The sequence below is a fragment of the Lycium ferocissimum genome, chromosome 8 (assembly GCF_029784015.1).
Source record: "Lycium ferocissimum isolate CSIRO_LF1 chromosome 8, AGI_CSIRO_Lferr_CH_V1, whole genome shotgun sequence".
Classification (NCBI taxonomy): Eukaryota; Viridiplantae; Streptophyta; class Magnoliopsida; order Solanales; family Solanaceae; genus Lycium; species Lycium ferocissimum.
The window spans coordinates 27,641,121-27,658,833 of NC_081349.1; the positions used below are offsets into that span (position 1 = coordinate 27,641,121).

General features: G+C 30.1%; 2 protein-coding genes and 1 pseudogene across 2 annotated transcripts; all 3 read right to left on the reverse strand.

Moving 5' to 3' along the window:
- Positions 1-1,833: 1,833 nt before the first annotated feature.
- Positions 1,834-2,490, reverse strand: LOC132066214 (UDP-glycosyltransferase 89A2-like). Its single transcript, XM_059459570.1, has one exon. It carries the CDS (start codon positions 2,428-2,430, stop codon positions 1,834-1,836), a length of 597 nt encoding a protein of 198 aa, XP_059315553.1. The 5' UTR covers positions 2,431-2,490.
- A 6,560-nt stretch (positions 2,491-9,050) lies between these two features.
- LOC132067085 (enoyl-CoA delta isomerase 1, peroxisomal-like) lies at positions 9,051-9,704 on the reverse strand (annotated as a pseudogene).
- A 4,129-nt stretch (positions 9,705-13,833) lies between these two features.
- LOC132066781 (protein GOLVEN 7) lies at positions 13,834-14,964 on the reverse strand. The gene is made up of 3 exons (XM_059459990.1): positions 14,845-14,964; positions 14,657-14,703; positions 13,834-14,159 (listed from the first exon to the last, which is right to left on the reverse strand). The coding sequence occupies exons 1-3, from the start codon at positions 14,936-14,938 to the stop codon at positions 14,019-14,021; spliced, it is 282 nt and encodes a 93-aa protein (XP_059315973.1). The 5' UTR covers positions 14,939-14,964; the 3' UTR covers positions 13,834-14,018.
- Between the last annotated feature and the right edge of the window lie 2,749 nt (positions 14,965-17,713).

Sequence of the window (17,713 nt, forward strand, 5' to 3'; positions counted from 1 at the left end):
ACAATAGAAAGCTCTTCTAATATATATTTTACTTAAATCTTTTGAGATTAAAGTTTCCGATGATCCAAATTGAGCTTTTCATATGTTATATTAATTTCATTTGATTCTTCGAATTGAACCCATATTAGCTAACTTATTTTTTACCAAAATATATTGCAGTATTAGATAACTTTTATGTTAAAAGTGTGCGCATGTAAAATTTGATTAATTATTATTTTACTTCGAAGTTCATTTTTTAATGAAACGAAAGGACTATAATTTACATTTTAAAAGTATTTAACATTAATATAAGTTTATATGTATTTATTACTTGAATTTTAAACTTAATTCTGTCTTAAGTGAAATTTTTGTTAATTACTTATTTTGCCAGCATGTACGACACAAAATTACAGGAGAAAACAAAATAACTTTACGTCTAACCAGACGAATAAAAATTGAAAATAGCAAATGATAATTAGTAAACAACATCAACAAATACTAAATAGTATTATAAGAATAATATTTTAATTCAATTATTAAGCCTACATTAAAATAGAATTTGAATGACAGGATAATTCTTTACGTGTCTATAATAAATTCTTAAGGAAAAATATATTTTACAAGTTTAATAATATTATCTCAAAAGACTCAAATATATATGAGCATGCTTTGTGGGGTCCACTATAATCTTTTTCATGACATCATTATTTTTAATGGCATAAGAAAAGTCCCTAAAATTCTCAAAATTTACCAAAATGTTTGAGGATTCACAAAGTCATAAAAACTTCAATTAGGGGTAAAGAGAAAAAATAAATCATTTGAAGACTACAAAAAGTTGGTATTATCAAAATCCATGTGGAGTGGTCTAAAAAAAAAATGAATAATAGCAAAAAATGAAAAATAAAATTATGCAAGAAAAAGTCAAAAAGAGAAGCCACATGTAAGCATCTTATTAGTATTGTGAGGATGTGAAGACTACAAAAACTCACTATCCTTAGTTTTATGAGGCCCGGGCTAAATTCAAGATATAAAAGAAGACATTGTAATTGAAAAAATATAATTAAGTTACACTTTTTTACTGTGTAATAATTAAAATTTCAAATAAGTAAATTTGTAATATATGAAAGCAAAACTTTCATTTCACTCCTTTAACATTTTAACTTTCATTGTTGAAATTATTTACTTCAAATCAGATGAGGAGTCGGGATTTAAAGTTTATGAGTTCTGAATTCTAATTTTTGAAGTTATTCGGTTCTAAATTAATAATCAATACATGTTCAATGAATTTTTAAAACAAATGCATAGTTTAAACCAAAATTTCCGGATCCGACCAAACTCATAGCCAACACTCTAACTTTGGCCTGCTTCAAACTCATTTTGTGCTTATCTTAAACTCATTTAAGATTTTAATAATGTATTTTATTTTCACCTGTATTAACAAAATTACTTATGTTTTCATCTTTTAGAATCATCTAACACAATGATTTTTTTAAACAACTCCCAATTTATAGTACTACAATATTTACAACTTTAGTTTTGAGTTTCTACACAAATTAACCTAATTATCTTACAAGAATATTAATAAATAATAACTAAAGTAAATGAATAAAGTAAAAAAATTTAAAACTATACCTGAAAATAAATTAAGGACCTCTATAAGCACATATGAGCTCACTATAGACAAATTATGGAAAGTTTAAGGATAAAAGATATAGTAAGACCTAATAAATGATTCCGTTGTTAAAAAAAAAAAGGCTTCAAAGTAACTTAAATTTAACCAGAACGTATAGGACAAATAATACCGTCTCAAAATATTTGTCACGTTTCGTTTCTGAAAGGTAATTTGACTAATTTTTAGAGCTCCCAAGTTGGATCACCTTCTTTGAACTTCTGAAACACTGAAGGAAGATGTTCCCTCACAAATCTTGGACTTTTAGGAAGCCCATTAAACTCAACAAAGCCCAAACCTTTATAAGCCCCAAAATTCCTCCAAATATCACCCATAATAGAAACCAACAATGCCCCAGAAGTGTAAAAAACAATTCCAGGCACACCAAGTTCTTGGGCCAAATCTTGAGTCCAGCCCAAGAAGAAATCATAAACAATAGCCACAGGAGGATTGGGTTGGGCCTTAAACCATTCTAAGATTGGGCCATAAAGCTTACTAAGACCAGCAATGATTGGAGCATTGCCTGAGTTTCCAACATCTTTAACATTTTCAACACCAAAGGGAAGTGATGGGTGGCCAGGAAATGAAAAAACAAGAGTTTTAACAGATGGATGGATAGAAAGAAGAGGATCAAGAATTGGTAGATTTTTAGGTGTGACTAAAATGGTAATTTTAATACCATGAAGAAGAAGTTGATGGGAGAAATCCAGAAGTGGTAGTATGTGACCTTGTGCTGGAAAAGGAAATATTAGGACATGGACACCATGTTCAGAGCTTGACATGGTTGTTGAGTTTTTTGTTTTGAGGCAAAATAAAAATAAAAAATGTTATGTAGAGTTTGAATTGGGAGCTGTGTGTATGGTTAACATTTTAGTGATAATGTTTTAATGGTGGAAAATTAAGGAACCTTCTTGGTAGGAGCAATTATTTAAGTCCTTTTTTTTTTCCACAATTATTTAAGTCTTGGTATTAACATTCTGCAAAAAAAGTAGATGGTCCTACTAGTCTTTGTTATTGTGGAACTTTGTGGGGAAGTTTATTACACGACAGATGTATATGCTGATTTTTAAACTAATATGCATATCACGTGACTTATTTTATTAAGGAGCAATAGCACTTTTAGCACCTAAATTATTGATAAATTCTGCTTTTAGTACGATATATGTCTCAGCATATTTAATATTTAATAAATTTAAATTGTGTTTTTGATTCTTTATGTAGAAAATATTTTATATTTGACTACTTCTAGAATTATATAGTCATTAAACATGAAGTAACATTGCAATTTACATGATACATGAATAACTAAGTGGCAAAAGTGTTACTATTAATAAGTACGATAAATCTGAGAATATTCACAAGTAAATGGGCTAAAATTGCACAAGTAACTAATGTACTTAGTAGATGTCATAAGGATTAAAATTAAAATCTATCGATAATTGAGAGATCAAAAATGCTATTAACCCTTTTATTAATAATAAAATATTCAAAGAGGCCGAGTACACGTAAGGGGACTACGCATCACCTTCGCAATCCTATTGAGGTACAACCTTCTCCACAAGCATGTAAAAAATAATAGGCTAAATACCTAAATATCCCCTTAAACTTGAGATGTTTCATAAGATTGCCATCTAAACTTATAAAGTGACCGGTTAGATACTTTTACTTGACAAAAGTGGAAAAAATTTATGATGGGTGAGGGTCAAACAACAAAAATTGCGTGAGGCTCCACCTTTTGCTTGACAAGTGGAATTGTGGGTCCCGCCCTGCTGTTCTACCTTTTCTTTCCTTTATTATTCGCTCTATCATTTTGCCTACTCCCCCTTCCTGATTAGGAGCGTTTGGACGTGGTTTGAAATCGTAGAGATGAAATCGTATTTGACATGCGATTTGAGTTTCTTAAGTTGTATTTTTTCTTATAGACATAAAAACCTCGGTTGTGAAAACTATCAAAATATTCTGATTCTTATACAATCTTCTTACAGAATGAGACAAGTCATAGTTCATAACAAAATGTCTGCTACTGCTACGAGACCTTTCTAAAAAATACAACATCAATTGATCAAACTTTAGTTCAATTAAAAAGAAAATTTAACATGAATAGTAATTTAACTACTCTTTAATATAAGCCTCCCACATGGTTGACATAAATAAAGGTTGGTAAATGGTTGGTGAGAGTAATTGTTAAAAATATCTACCAACTTATGGGTCTTTTTTACAAGATATAAACTTAGCGGTCAAGTTTTATATTTAAAATTTTTGAAACCATGATTTGAAACCCCAAATTATGCCTTTTGGATGATTTGGGATTTCCAATCAAACCATGAGATGAAATGCGTATCGAGATATTTCATGTCCAAAGTTTGTTCATCCTCGCTGGTTTCAAATCACAGTTTCAAATTGTAAGTCCAAACGCCTACTTAGCAAGCGAAGAAATGCACCAGGTTGTACGAAATTTTTTTAGTTTTATAATTTTCTCTTCTAAATTTAGCCATACAATTACATAGTTCAGCCAATAAATATTTAGTTTTCAATAGTAGATTAATTGTTATTTTGCCGGTTCTCACCCCTTCTTACAAAACAAAGGAAGAATTTTTTTCAAAGATTTTAAAAATATGCAAAACGTATATGTGTATTATGAAATGTGGTTTAGATACATTTTAAGTTAATTGAAGTAACAAACGATATAGAAGATGACCTTAACTTAAATCGTATTCTAAAAATCACTTTGTAAAACACCAACAAAATCAATAAAAGTAATAGATGTCTTTATGTCATAATAGCCTCCGCTTCAAAATAAGTGTTCAACAACCTTTTCACTTTGGTTCAATATAAGTGTTTACTTACATAATTAAGAAATGATTAAATTTATTTTTTCGGTTTAAATATTTACTCAAGGCAATAGGTAGGCAAGAGCCTTATTAATAAACGGTAGTTTAGTCAAAATACCTATTTTTTGTAGGAATTAATATTTTCTTGAAGGGTGTGAAAAAGGCTAAGTGGACACTTTGGAATTGTTTGGTAGGAGGGATAGGATGAGATGGGATTATTAGTTCCATGAGATTGAAATTTTCCATGTTTGGTTAGTGGGATAGCTGCTTTGGTATCCCCGTACTATGAGACAAAAGGTAGGATAAGTTATCCTTGTGAAGGGTGGGATAAGTTATCTCATCTTATGCGAATACTAAAATACGTAAATTAATAACCTCATGCAAACGTTATTTTGAATCGGAGGGATTACGTTATTTTAATGCTAACAATAAACCAACATAAATCGGAAAAAAATAATGGATAAAGATAGAAATAGATCTTTTTTATTTCTCTTATGAGGTCTTTTGATCTACTAAAATGTATGGAAACTGGCAATTGACCAATTATCAATACATAATTGTTGAATTTTGTAAATGGCATACAACATATAAGGAATAGTTAATGCATTTAAAATATTCGTCGATATTACTATTTTGGAATAGTTATTTTGTTAACGACATAAATTATTCAATAATTGCTTTTAATAAATTATATTTTTCATATGGGGCTTAGTGCACCACTTTCCTTTTATTTTAAAATGTGATTTATAAATTATATTTTATAAATACGAGTGAAGCTTAATATATCGACTTTCAACGTTTTATTACCTTAATTAATTAAACACATGTAAATGCATCACATGCATTTACATATACATTTTTGCCTATTTAAAATTACACATTAACGGTTGCTGTTAGTGAAAGTCAAAGTTTCGTACTTTTGGTGAAAAAAACATAAAACGAACTGCTACGAAATATTTTTGCATTAACTAAGGCAGGATTTGTCCATAAATACCAAAAAAAATTCATTTTATTTTTTGGAATTTTGAAGTTGGAGTTGTGTTTGGCCATAATTTTTGAAATTGTAGTTTTTGGTGAAATGTAATTGTAAAAAAGTGAATTTTTTTTTTAAAAACAAGTTTTTTGATTTTTGTTATTCCGGAATACAACTTCAAGTTAATATTCGGAATTTTCATGGCAAAACGTTGATTACGGAAAAAAAGTGAAAAAAAATTTCCGGAATAAAGTGAATAATTTTTATGGCCAAACGGGGCTAGGAGTAGTATTTTTCGGGGAGAGAGAAATTTTTTAAATTTACATAAGAAAGAGAGAGACGGAGAGAGCAAAAGATAGCTAATATGTACGTAGGTAAACCAATGTGTACAGTAAAATCAGTTATCATTTAAAAAAAAAAAAAAAAAAAACCAAATGGGCCCCGTACTAAAAACACCAAGAATATTAAAAAAAAAAAAAATGGGTGGTACCGTACTAAAAAACCAAGAATATTAAAAAAAAAAAAAAAAAAAGGAAAAAAAAGTGGACGCATTGTGACTCATGTAAAAAAAAAAAAGCGAACTGCATATTAAAAAAATTAAGCAATATTAAAAAAAAAAAGTGAACCACATGTATTAAAAAAGCAACGATATCAAAAAAAAAAAAAAAAAAAACGTGCTGCAAGTATTAAAAAATCAAGACAATATTTATGTAATTCCTAAAGTATCCCCATTAAGTCAATAATGGTGGATTCGATCTTACGTATCAGCTATTTCCAGTAATTGGAGTAATGAAATTATTATGCAATGAAAAAAACATGGACCTCATATTATTGCTTTTCTTTAAAAAGGTTAATAGCGAAACCATACAATTTCTACTTCTTTTCGTATGTGCTGAGATCTAATTTCGATATTTGCTTTGTTATATTTGCTATTCCGCCATGTCATTTTATGTTTACTAAAATAAATATACTTAAAATATTTATATTTTAAAATAAGATAGAATTTAATTACTTTTCGTTTTTCATATAATAAATGTGAAAAAGAGATTAATGTAAAACAAAAAGAAAAAATAATATTAAATGGAGATCAAATAATTAATAAGGTAAATTAGTCAAATTATAATTCTGATTGACGTTTCCTTAAAAAATCGTGCAAACCCGACAACATGACAAGTAAAACGAGCAAAACCAAAAATATTTACCAAAATTTAAAAATAGTAGTTCTTCGTTTTCCAAATAGAAAATTAAATTTCTACTTTGTTTCATTTTAAACATGTAAAATTAATTTAATAATTTGAATTAAATTATCCCAAATTAAAATTTGATAAAAAATAATAAGTATTGTTTAAGATCCAATCTACATACATTAACAATAGAATATTTTACATTTAAATTAATTGAATTAAAATTCATAGTATCAGTGATGCTTAAATATTGCTATTGTTTTATCTCGAAAAAGAGAGGAAAATAGTTTATTTTAAACAAATCTTACTCTTTTAAAAGTATTAATAAATTTTTGCCAACTTTGTATTCGTAGCAAACACTAATATAATAAAGTTTTAGATACGAGACACAAACTACAATGTTATACTAATCGTATTTTTGAACATGTTATATATATATATATATATATATATATATATATATATATATATATATATATATACGTGCGAGCATGTATATTTATTAGCAATATAAAAAAAAAAAAAAAAAAAAAAAATATATATATATATATATATATATATATATATATATATATATATTATCATAATCTAAACATGTCTGGCATACGGTGGGAACGTACGCCGAACAATATATGCCGTCTAGTAATAATATAAAGGTGTGAGTAAGCAAAAGTATTGATGGGACTCACAATTCCACTTGTTGTCAAGTAAAGAGTGGGATACATTTTTTTTAAACAAAAGTGTATATTCCACTTGGTGTCAAGTAAAGAGTGGGATACATTTTTTAAACAAAAGTGTATCTACAAAAATCTGATGTGACAAAATGTGGGTTCCATCATCCATTTTGAGCGCGTGAGATCATATTTTTACCTATTGTTTTTTTTTTCATTTTTAGTAATACATTCTATCTGACCACTATGACTTAAAAGTTCCAATGTTCCATATCTTCCTACGAACTTGGTTATTTAATAAAGTCAGGATTTAAAGCTTGTGAGTATGAAGTTTTAATATTTTTAGTTATCGGGTGCTAAATTAATAATGTGTACATATTTGATAAAAAAATTAATATAAATGTATGATTTGGATTTAAAATTACTGGGTTCGACCGAATCCACGATCGAGGGGCTAGCTCCGCCCTTGTGTTGGAGGGAGGACTCTGAAATAACTTGGCTTTTCAATGGTGTTCGTAGAGTTTATGGAAGAAAGATCCTTGTATAAAGAAGGAGGAGAGGGAAGGAAAGGAAAGGAAAGGAAAAGGTCTGCGTAGGAGTGGGGTTTGTCTTTTTTTCATTTACCTATCATAAGTACTCCGGGTCGTTTGGTAGGCGGGTTAAGAGATCACCTATTTATGTATTATTTTTGACATAACTAATATAATGTTTGGTAGGCTAGTAAATGAAACCTTTATTAAATGTATTAGTTTACTGCCTATTTATCACGTTTGGTAGCTATTGGGAAATGTAAGTTGGTCGTATAAAATTAGTACGATGTTTGGTTTGTAATTTAGAAACTCGCGTAACTAATACATGTTTAAATTATGAGGGAATCTATGTATTAATTTATGCGGGATAGAAGATGAAATTACTAATACATGAATAAAAAGTTGAAATGACAATATTACCATAACTCCTTCCCACTTAAATACTTTCCTTTTCTAAACAAATATTTTTATATAATTTTTAATATAATATTTTTTTAATGTTTTTAAAAAATATAAAATATTTTAATTTTAATTGTAAACAAATATTTTAATTTTAAAAAGTACGTAATATTTATTAACTTTTTAATATAACAAACCAACATTCAAAGAAATAATTTATGCGCCAACTAATACCTGCATTACTAATACACTGCATTCTTATCCTATATAATCTGTATTGGCTTCTTAAACGACCCCTTACTATTTTACTTTTAGTTACTATTAATTGTATGTGTCATTTGATAATTGGTTCATTTTAATATGTTAGTAGCAAGTGGATATCACACACTTGGCCTTATGGATATTTGTGTTTAAAAGACACATTTTGTAAGGTAAAAGGGGTCTACCTGCTCACTTTCAGTCGTTTATAAATTTATGTTATAAAACGTGTCGAGTTTAAGTATTAAATCACAGATATTTAGCCAAAATAATAACTAAAGTAGCAAAAAAATCAAATAAGCTGTAATTATCACCAGATAAATTCTTATTTTTAATAAGCAAATTTTGATGTTTGACCAAATAAGCTAGTAGTACCTTATTCCTTAAAGCTAATGACCTGCTTTTTATCTTTCAAATATCAAAGGCCTACTTGCTTGCACATCTAGATACAATTTCACTGGTTAGCTCAACCAGAGACATCAGCAAACACAATCCTCCTGGTGTGAGCGTAAACTTTCCCATCCCATTTTCCTTGCCACCAGCTCCTCCCCAAGCTTCAGGCTGCCTTCACCGTATCCATAACACCGACATGTGAGACAGGTCCACAGTACCCGCACTCGAAATTGCCACTGTCAGCGGTCAGTTTTAGTACCTCTCATAACTACCTCTCGCCAAGCTGCGGGAGACTTAACTTTGTTCTTCACCAAAGTCACGAACCAAGCTGGAATGTTTAGGCCAATGTCAATTTCACTCATGTAGAGAAACCCGCGGTCCTTACGCATGAGGACGTAATCGTGGCTCAGCGCCAGGATGAAGCCGGCTGCCGAGGGCGTGGCCAGTTATGGCCACGATAGTCGGCGTGACATCATTGAAAAAGGTCAAAAAATGAGGGACTTAAGCTTGGAGGTCCATTAAGGTTATTAAAAGTGAGTGCAGTTGGAAAGCGATTATCTCTCGCCATGAGATAGGGGATTACGCGCTGCGTATGTTGTTGTTGGGTCGGGGGGGCGTGGCCCAAGCGAGATCATAGCCGTTAGAGAAGAATTTGCCTTGAGCCGTAGTGATCAAAGCTGAGCCAATCGTTGCTTCCCGCTGTTACGCGTTTGAGAGCGGCTCTGATGGAATCAATAAGAGAGGGATTGAGTCTGTGCTCATCATCTCCGGTAAGTGTTAGGATAAAGATTTCCCCTTGTTTCTCTAACGTACACATTTCTTCCAATGATTTCATCAAATTGTTTGCTCCAACTCAATTTAGCCAAATAACTGGTAGTACTTTTATATGTAAAGATATATGAATATTCAAAAAGTGAGTAAGTTTCTCCAGACGACAGATGCATGAATGTTGACTAGTTGTAAGCTTGAATTCAAGGATATGACAATTATAAATTACTCTAAAATTTTGATTTTTTCAAACTCAATTATTGGCTTTTTAAAACAAAACAATGCCTATGTTGACAGAGGGAATAGTAGAAAGCTCAACCACATGTGTGTGACATTACAGTTTTTAAAGTCCAAATAATCTATTAAATCTGGGTTGTTGTAACTTAATCTTTATTGTATAATATAAAACATTGAGCACAATGTATATTTTACGTTCACAAAAAATTGGACACAATTCGTCTATGTCTAACAAAACCAAACGGAACAATCAAATTTAGCGGGCACCTGACCAATTTTCTTTAATGCAGGCATAATTTTTATGTTAGTACTATGTTTCAACAAAAGTAACGCATTACCAGAAAAGAAACTTTTTTAGGACACATATTCCAAAAGAAATCGATTTGATTTTCATTTTATTTGAATAGTCGATAAAATGAGGAAAACTTAAATTATCCCCGGGAAGAAATTGCGGAAAGAGACACGTGACCAAATCCTTTTGAAAATAGGAAAAGAATCAATTTTATCTTTGAACTAATTAAAATGTGGGATAATTTTACCCTCTATTTCATTTTTGGCACAAAAATGCTCTTGCTGTTAATCAAGTAATTCAAAAATATTTTTATGATACTTCATCCATATTATTTGTGACCACTTTTTTTTTTCTTTTGCCCGCTTTAAAATGTTAAAAGATTTATTTCTTATCTTATCTCTATCTCTCTCTCTGTCATCATTCTAAACAATATTGACTATTTTTAAGAATATTTAATATTAAGAGTAAGAACAATTAATTTTATCTTAATTTTGTAAATAAACAAGTAATTTAGAATATATATATTTAGTAGTGCGATCAAATAATATGAGATGGAGGGAGTAGCGAGCGCCCTCCTTTTCATTAATGGTTGCACCAGGGAAAAGGGCCAGTGTTGGCTCTAAACAAGTACTACTTGAAATGAGATACAGTAATGTCACACGTGGTTGAAACTTGAACCTTCTAGCTTCTACTATGCTCTCTATCAACATATATAGGCATTCCTAAAAAAGCTAATGATTGACTTTGAGAAATCAAAATTTTAGAGTGAGCTATAACTATCATATTCTTGAATTTAATTATACCAAGGTGGGATGCTAACTAGTTCAATTCTACTAAGGTGGGATGATTATAGATTACTCTAAAATTTGATTTTCAGAGTCAATCATTAGCTTTTTAGGAATGCCTATATTGATAGAGAACATAGTAGAAGGTTCAAGTTTTCAACCACATGTGACAATATAGGGTTTTGTTATTTTTGTTTTCATTTGATATTTTATAAGTAAAATTTACTTGCCATAGCTACTCCTAAGACTTAATTATGGATAGCAACTATCTTTTTTAATATTTAAGTTTAGTAGCTATATTAATTTAAAATTACATTTCATAGCTACCTCACCTTTTTTAATTAAATGTGCTTATAATCCTAAGTTTTTGTTTGTAACACCGTACCCGCAAGTGTATTTTGATCTCTGATACGGCTTTTTTTTTACTCAACAACGATTTTGTATTTCGTTGTATTTGTTTAATATTTCGAAAACGAACATGACCAGAGCTCCGATTTTGTATTTCGTTGTATTTATTATATTTAACTGTAACGAACATGACTAAGCTCAACGGCGAATTTGTATTTCGTTGTATTTTCGTATTTGTATTTTGAAAACGTGAAAATGACCAGACTCAACGGCGATTTTGTATTTCGTTGTATTTTGAAAACGAAAATGACCGGAAATACAACAAAGCGATTCACAGTGTAATTTTGTAACTTGTGGCCTATAAATTGTTAGAACCTATTAAAAGGTAGCTATTTGTGTAAGTTTTACATTTTATAATGTAGTATAATTAAAAAAAGAACAGAGAAATTGAATTTATCAAGCCCAGAAGTGTTGTTGGGCCAGATCTTGAGTCCAGCCCAAAATTTGGACAAGTCCACACTTACTGGGTTATCATATGTACATCCCTCACACAATCCATGCATTATATGGGGTTGAATTCTACTCATTGACTATTTTAATATCAGTAGCCATGCATGGTATTTTACACTGTGAGGTTTAAGTAGAAATAGATTAGTTGTTACTTCCTCCGTTCCTCCGGATCAAAAAAAGTTTCCACTTAGCCCTTTTTTTTTGGGGTAAAGAAAGTGTTCACTTATCAAATCAAGAAAGAATTAACCTTGTTTTTTCATATTTCCCCCTATTAAGTGTTATATAATCAAATCTCAATGCCTATCTAATTAGGAGTAGTTTAGTCAAAAGGGGTGTGCAAATGGCTAAGTGGACTCTTTTTTTGATCCGGAGGGAGTAATATACCATAGTGAAACTCGAAGACAAGCCGCCTTGTATTCTTGATACATTGTTAAATTGTATGATCACGGTAGAGCAAGGACGGATTCAAGATTTTTAAGAATATGGTACTATCACGAAAATTCTAGTGGTTATGTTGTGAGTTCAATCTTAAAGTTCTTACCATGAATCCACTACACTTTTAAATTAAAAGTTCAAAATTAATTTGTCTTATCAATATTAGTGATTTTCAATTCTCTCACACACACACACCGCATTAGAAATATTATGATAAACTAAACCCGATGGATCAGCGATACTTCTGATATGAATTATGTTGGTTTAATTTATCTAAATAAACAATAACAAAAAGGAGATTAGGAAGATTTGGCTTATCTAATTTAAAATAATTGCATAAGCATATTTTATTATGTGAAGCGATTTAACAAATAAGGTGTTTAGATAAAGCTGGGAAACTAATAATCGCGATTGAAGTGTTTGTGTTTGGTAAAGAGTCGATAAGCAATTTTTTTAGTGTTAACATGACTTAAATGCCGTTGAAGCATTTTATACTAATAGGACATGATTATTACAATATTTCAAACTCCATATTGATAGTTGTCTGCTTCCCTAATAATTCATAAAAAATAAAATAAAAAAATGTTTGATTCAAATACAAAATGATTTATGTCTCAATTTTAGGTTTGGTTCAAAATTGATTAGATAATATTATTCTTAATAAATATTAAATTAAAAGGTTTCATGTTTTCGGTTTACTTCTTTTTGAATTTTCATATTTTGTATTTATCAATAATATTTATTTTTATGATTTGATTAGCTTTTAAAATAACAACGAATCTCACAGAATGGAATGTAGTAGGGTTCCATGCTTCCTATAAAACTACAAATCGGTAACTTCATTGACGTCCGATTGGTAATGGATGCAAGTTGGAGATCCAAAAGATTTAATTTCAAAATTAGAAAATACATCGTAACATAGCTTTATATAATATACAAATAAAAATGTAAAGAAAATTTTCTCCACCCAAATAATACGAGAAGAACTTGTAGAATAAAGTTGTTGCCGTTGAAGAAGAAGTTCTGAAGTCATAGATTCGAAGAAGCTGGTGAAGGAGTAAAATCATGGGGAGGTTTGGATTTAATTTTTAAAAAGGTGTTTTAGGAATTTTATAAAATGATTAGGGATAGAAAAGTAAAATTATTGGTCAAACTAAGTGCTTTATAGGTAAAAATATTATAAGTTGGGGGCGAGTATAAGCTTATGACTAATATAAACTTATAAGTACTTTAAATATTGCATAATGCTTAAATAAACTAAAAATTGCTTATAATCTATTTGATATTGAGCATAAGGCTTGGCGCTGCAGCATAGGAAGCTTGTCTACAGTCAGGCTTGCGGATGCACGAATGAATAGACCAAACAATTAATGTAAAACAGAAAAAGCAAAAAATACTTAATTAAAACGCAAGAGGGGACACCATACATGCCCAATCCCTCGGATGGGCCTAATTCTAGAAAAGAAAACAAGATAGACGTAAAAAAATTTAGACGCCGGGATCAATTGCAGTAAAAGAAAGGAAAAAAATAACACAACAAATATAAATATACCCTCTGATCAGAATCATGATGCACGAACACATCTAAATAGTATCATAGTTCGATTTTCTATCGAAGTTTGGTTTCATATAAAGTAAGCACCAGTAGTCTAGTACTAATACTGAAGTATATAAAAGGAAAAGGAAGTTATAGAGAAGACAAAGATATATATTACCATCAGAGATAATATAATTATATCATAGTTACATCTTAATACTAATTATTCTTAGGAGGGTGATGCCTTGGTAACTTGTAATCTGCAGTAAATGCTACATATCCATCCATGTTTTTTGATTTTCCATTTGGTGAGAGCATACGTCTACTTGTAATCTGTTGGCCTTTCACATCAGTGCTTGCCTGTCAACCAAAAATCCAAAATAGGATTTGAAAATGAGTTTAACTTTCATATACAACATATATAAAAGAAAAATTTATACTATCAGATTAAAGAATTTATACTATCAAGTAATGTAATGACTTCATGAAACTAGGAATTAGGAAATTTAGAAAATTTTAAAAAGTCGCACATAAGATTTAATTTGAACTTGTATATCTTATTTTATGTTAAGGGAATTCTAAGTTATTTTATGTATGTGTGTTAAAGAAATTGTCATTATGCAATTACACGGTATAATGTAACTTTCTGAGAAAGGGGATTCAACTGAACCCGTACATTGCATGTGGCTGAGCAGCGCTGATAATTAAAAATTATCGTTCACAGAAAATGAAATAAGTAACCTAGAAAATAATGCAAGTTACATGCTACAATGGTTAAAATACATTAATGGTGTGAAAAAAACGTACATTCTATATAGATTAAATTCTTAGCTAGGAATATTCATTTACAAACAAACCTCACGATTTGGGACGAAGTTGCCACTTTTGGTTGCAATATTGCTACCTACAAATCAAAATCAAGAAAAAAAAAAGGTTGATGGACTTTTAGTAACTACAATTAGGAACAAGAAAAACATCTTCTTTAATTTCAGAAAAAATAGGATGTAGACATGAAATAGTGAAGGAAATTAGAGACAATATATACCTTGGTAGGAACTTGTGTTTGAGAGATTTTGAGCAATCAAGATTAGGAACAACAGTGTAGTAGTAACCCTAACTATAGGTACCAACATTGTCATAGCTTCTTCTGTTTTAATTTGGGGTATGTTTTTTCAAATATCCAAAGAGAAGAATAGAAGCAGAATATAAAGTAGAACCATATAGGGAAAGCACACACAAGTCAAAGATTTGGTACAAAAAGTACAAACATTAAGAAAACTGCTTCATTCCCTATAGTCAAAATAAAAGATTAGGGGTTTCCAAGATTTTTCCTTTTACCTTCAAATTCAAGTTTAAGTACCGGCGCCATTCCAAATTAATTATCAAGTTTCGCTTTCGAGAGTCAAACTGTGTGAATATTGACCAACATTTTAAAATATTTTTTCATCAACTCGACATGAAAAAGTTGCAACTTGTAGTATTTTTCATATAGTTTTTAAAATTTTAAAATTTTAATTATTAAATATTGAATTGATCTAATACAATTTGGGTTAAAAATTAGTAAAATTTACTACGAGAAGGAAACATGATAACTAATTTGGGAGGGAGGGATTAAAAAATAAGTTTATACAAGGGGACCAAATGCATTCCATGACAAACTTTGCGTAAAAACTCGTGGTGATCCACGTGTCTGTCATTTAAGTGTAGTAATATGATCTCGAGACCCTTGAAATTACCATAAGAATTTGAAACAAGAAAACCTCTTATAAAATTCATTAAACTCAGGAGACCAAGTGTGAATATCAATTTGATTTTACGGGTGAGAGTTTTTCTTTTTAAATACTTCTTCCATTTAATGATTCAGTAAATTGAATTCGTTTCAAAATATTTGATTGTTTTTGAAATATATTATTATTGTTCAAATAGTTGAAAGGTTAACTTAGCGTATAATACATATATTTAAGGAGGGATAAAGAGTAGTTTAGACGAATTATCTTATGATTAAAGTTATTAAAATCTTTCTTATAGAGGGGCTAAAACCTAATATGAATGGAAGGAGGTAGTCTTTTAATTGGAATATATCAAATTTACCTTCTTTTAATTGGAATATATCAAATTTACCTTCTCAACTATATGAAATATGTTAATTTTACCATCCGTATACGTTGGACCATTCTTATCCTTTCTGTTAGTAAATCTTTTTCTGTTAGTAAATCTTCTCGTACTCTTGTTAATTAGTAGAACTCCAACATTTGCCATAAGGTATGAATTGCACATGTCAAAATATTTAGAGAAAAAGGTACAATATTCACCCTTCCACTTTTGACTAGGGGTTCAATTAAAAAAAAAAAATCGTTATACTTCAGATCGAAGCTTCATTATTTCCTAATAACAAGGACATGAATGATCTCAGAGTATAACGGTCTAAAAAGATACGAGAGGTATTAAACTTTGACAATTATCTCTTGTTTTTGTTTTTCATTTTCAATGGAGTTTTGAAGATCAAAGTGAACGAATGGTTTGGAACATGCTATGAAGTGGAGGTTTGGAATGAAATTAATGTTGGGGGATGAGAAATATTGTACTATAATGTGGAGAATAAGATATGAGTGTTTCGAGCTTGTCTGCTAATTCTATGCATTCAACGATAATTTAAGAACTTGTTTTCTGATATTGCCGAGGCTTCAATAGTCCAACTTACCTTTTCCATGTGTTTTCTATTTTGTGAATTCTCCTCTTGGTAATTACAAAAGCGTGAGAGAACAAAAGAGTAGTTTTTTTTTTCCTCTCTTCCTTTTCTTACCTTTCATGGGTCGGAGTTCAATGGTAACAAGATTTGGGGTGTGTTATACCTTGTACCAAACATGGTACAAAAATTAGTGCTGGGATATCCCAGCTTATACCTTCTTATCCCACTTATGCTGGGATTATTTTATACCATCTTTTAGATGGTATAAAATAATCCCAATAGATGGGATAAATTAGTCCCGGGATTATAATTTTGACTATCTACCAAACGACCCCTTAAGGTATTAATATTGGTGGAAATAATCCACTTTTAGATCATGAGGTAATGCAACACTATACCGGCACTAATAATGAAATTGATGATGATGATGATGATGAAACACAAGCCCCCGAAAATCTCATAGGAGATACATGATCCCACAATCACATACAAGACAAACCGCCAAAACTCATAAACCCATTTTGCTAGAATTTGGAAATTTATGAGTAAAGATAAGGAAAGACAATTAGCTATATGTAATTTATGTAAGAAAGAATTTGTTTTTAGGCAACAAAGTAGTAAGGATGGTGGAACGGGTTCACTAATGGGTCATATGAGAGGTAAACATAAGGAAATTTGGGGAGAGAAAAGGGGTTCAAATGTGGGGGGTATTCAACTAACAATAGACCCACGAACCGGTAAATTTTTTAGCTATGACAAGAAAAAAGATCGTATAGAAATAGCTAAAATGGTTGCTTTTGATGCTCTACCATTTTCCTTTCCTTCGAGTTTGAGTTTTTTTACTTATATTCAACGTTGTTATAATCCGTTGTTTGAGGGTATTCCTAGAAGTACTTGTAGATCGGATATTATTGATTTATATAAAAAATATAGATTTTATTTGCGCCATGTATTTAATTCTTTAAATTGTAGTGTTTCTCTTACGATTTCGGTCTTAGTCTTAACAAGTTGATTTTTTTGCTATTACATGTCATTGGGTTGATGATAATTGGGTGATGTAAAAAAGAATTATAGCTTTTTTATGATGAAGGAAAGGTCGTCATGACGGAAATTTTTTAGCGGATTCAATGTCAACTATTATGATTTTTTTTTAACATTTATAGAAAAACACTTTGTATTGCTTTAGATAATGCTTCTAATAATACAAAGGCGGTTGGTCTTTTAA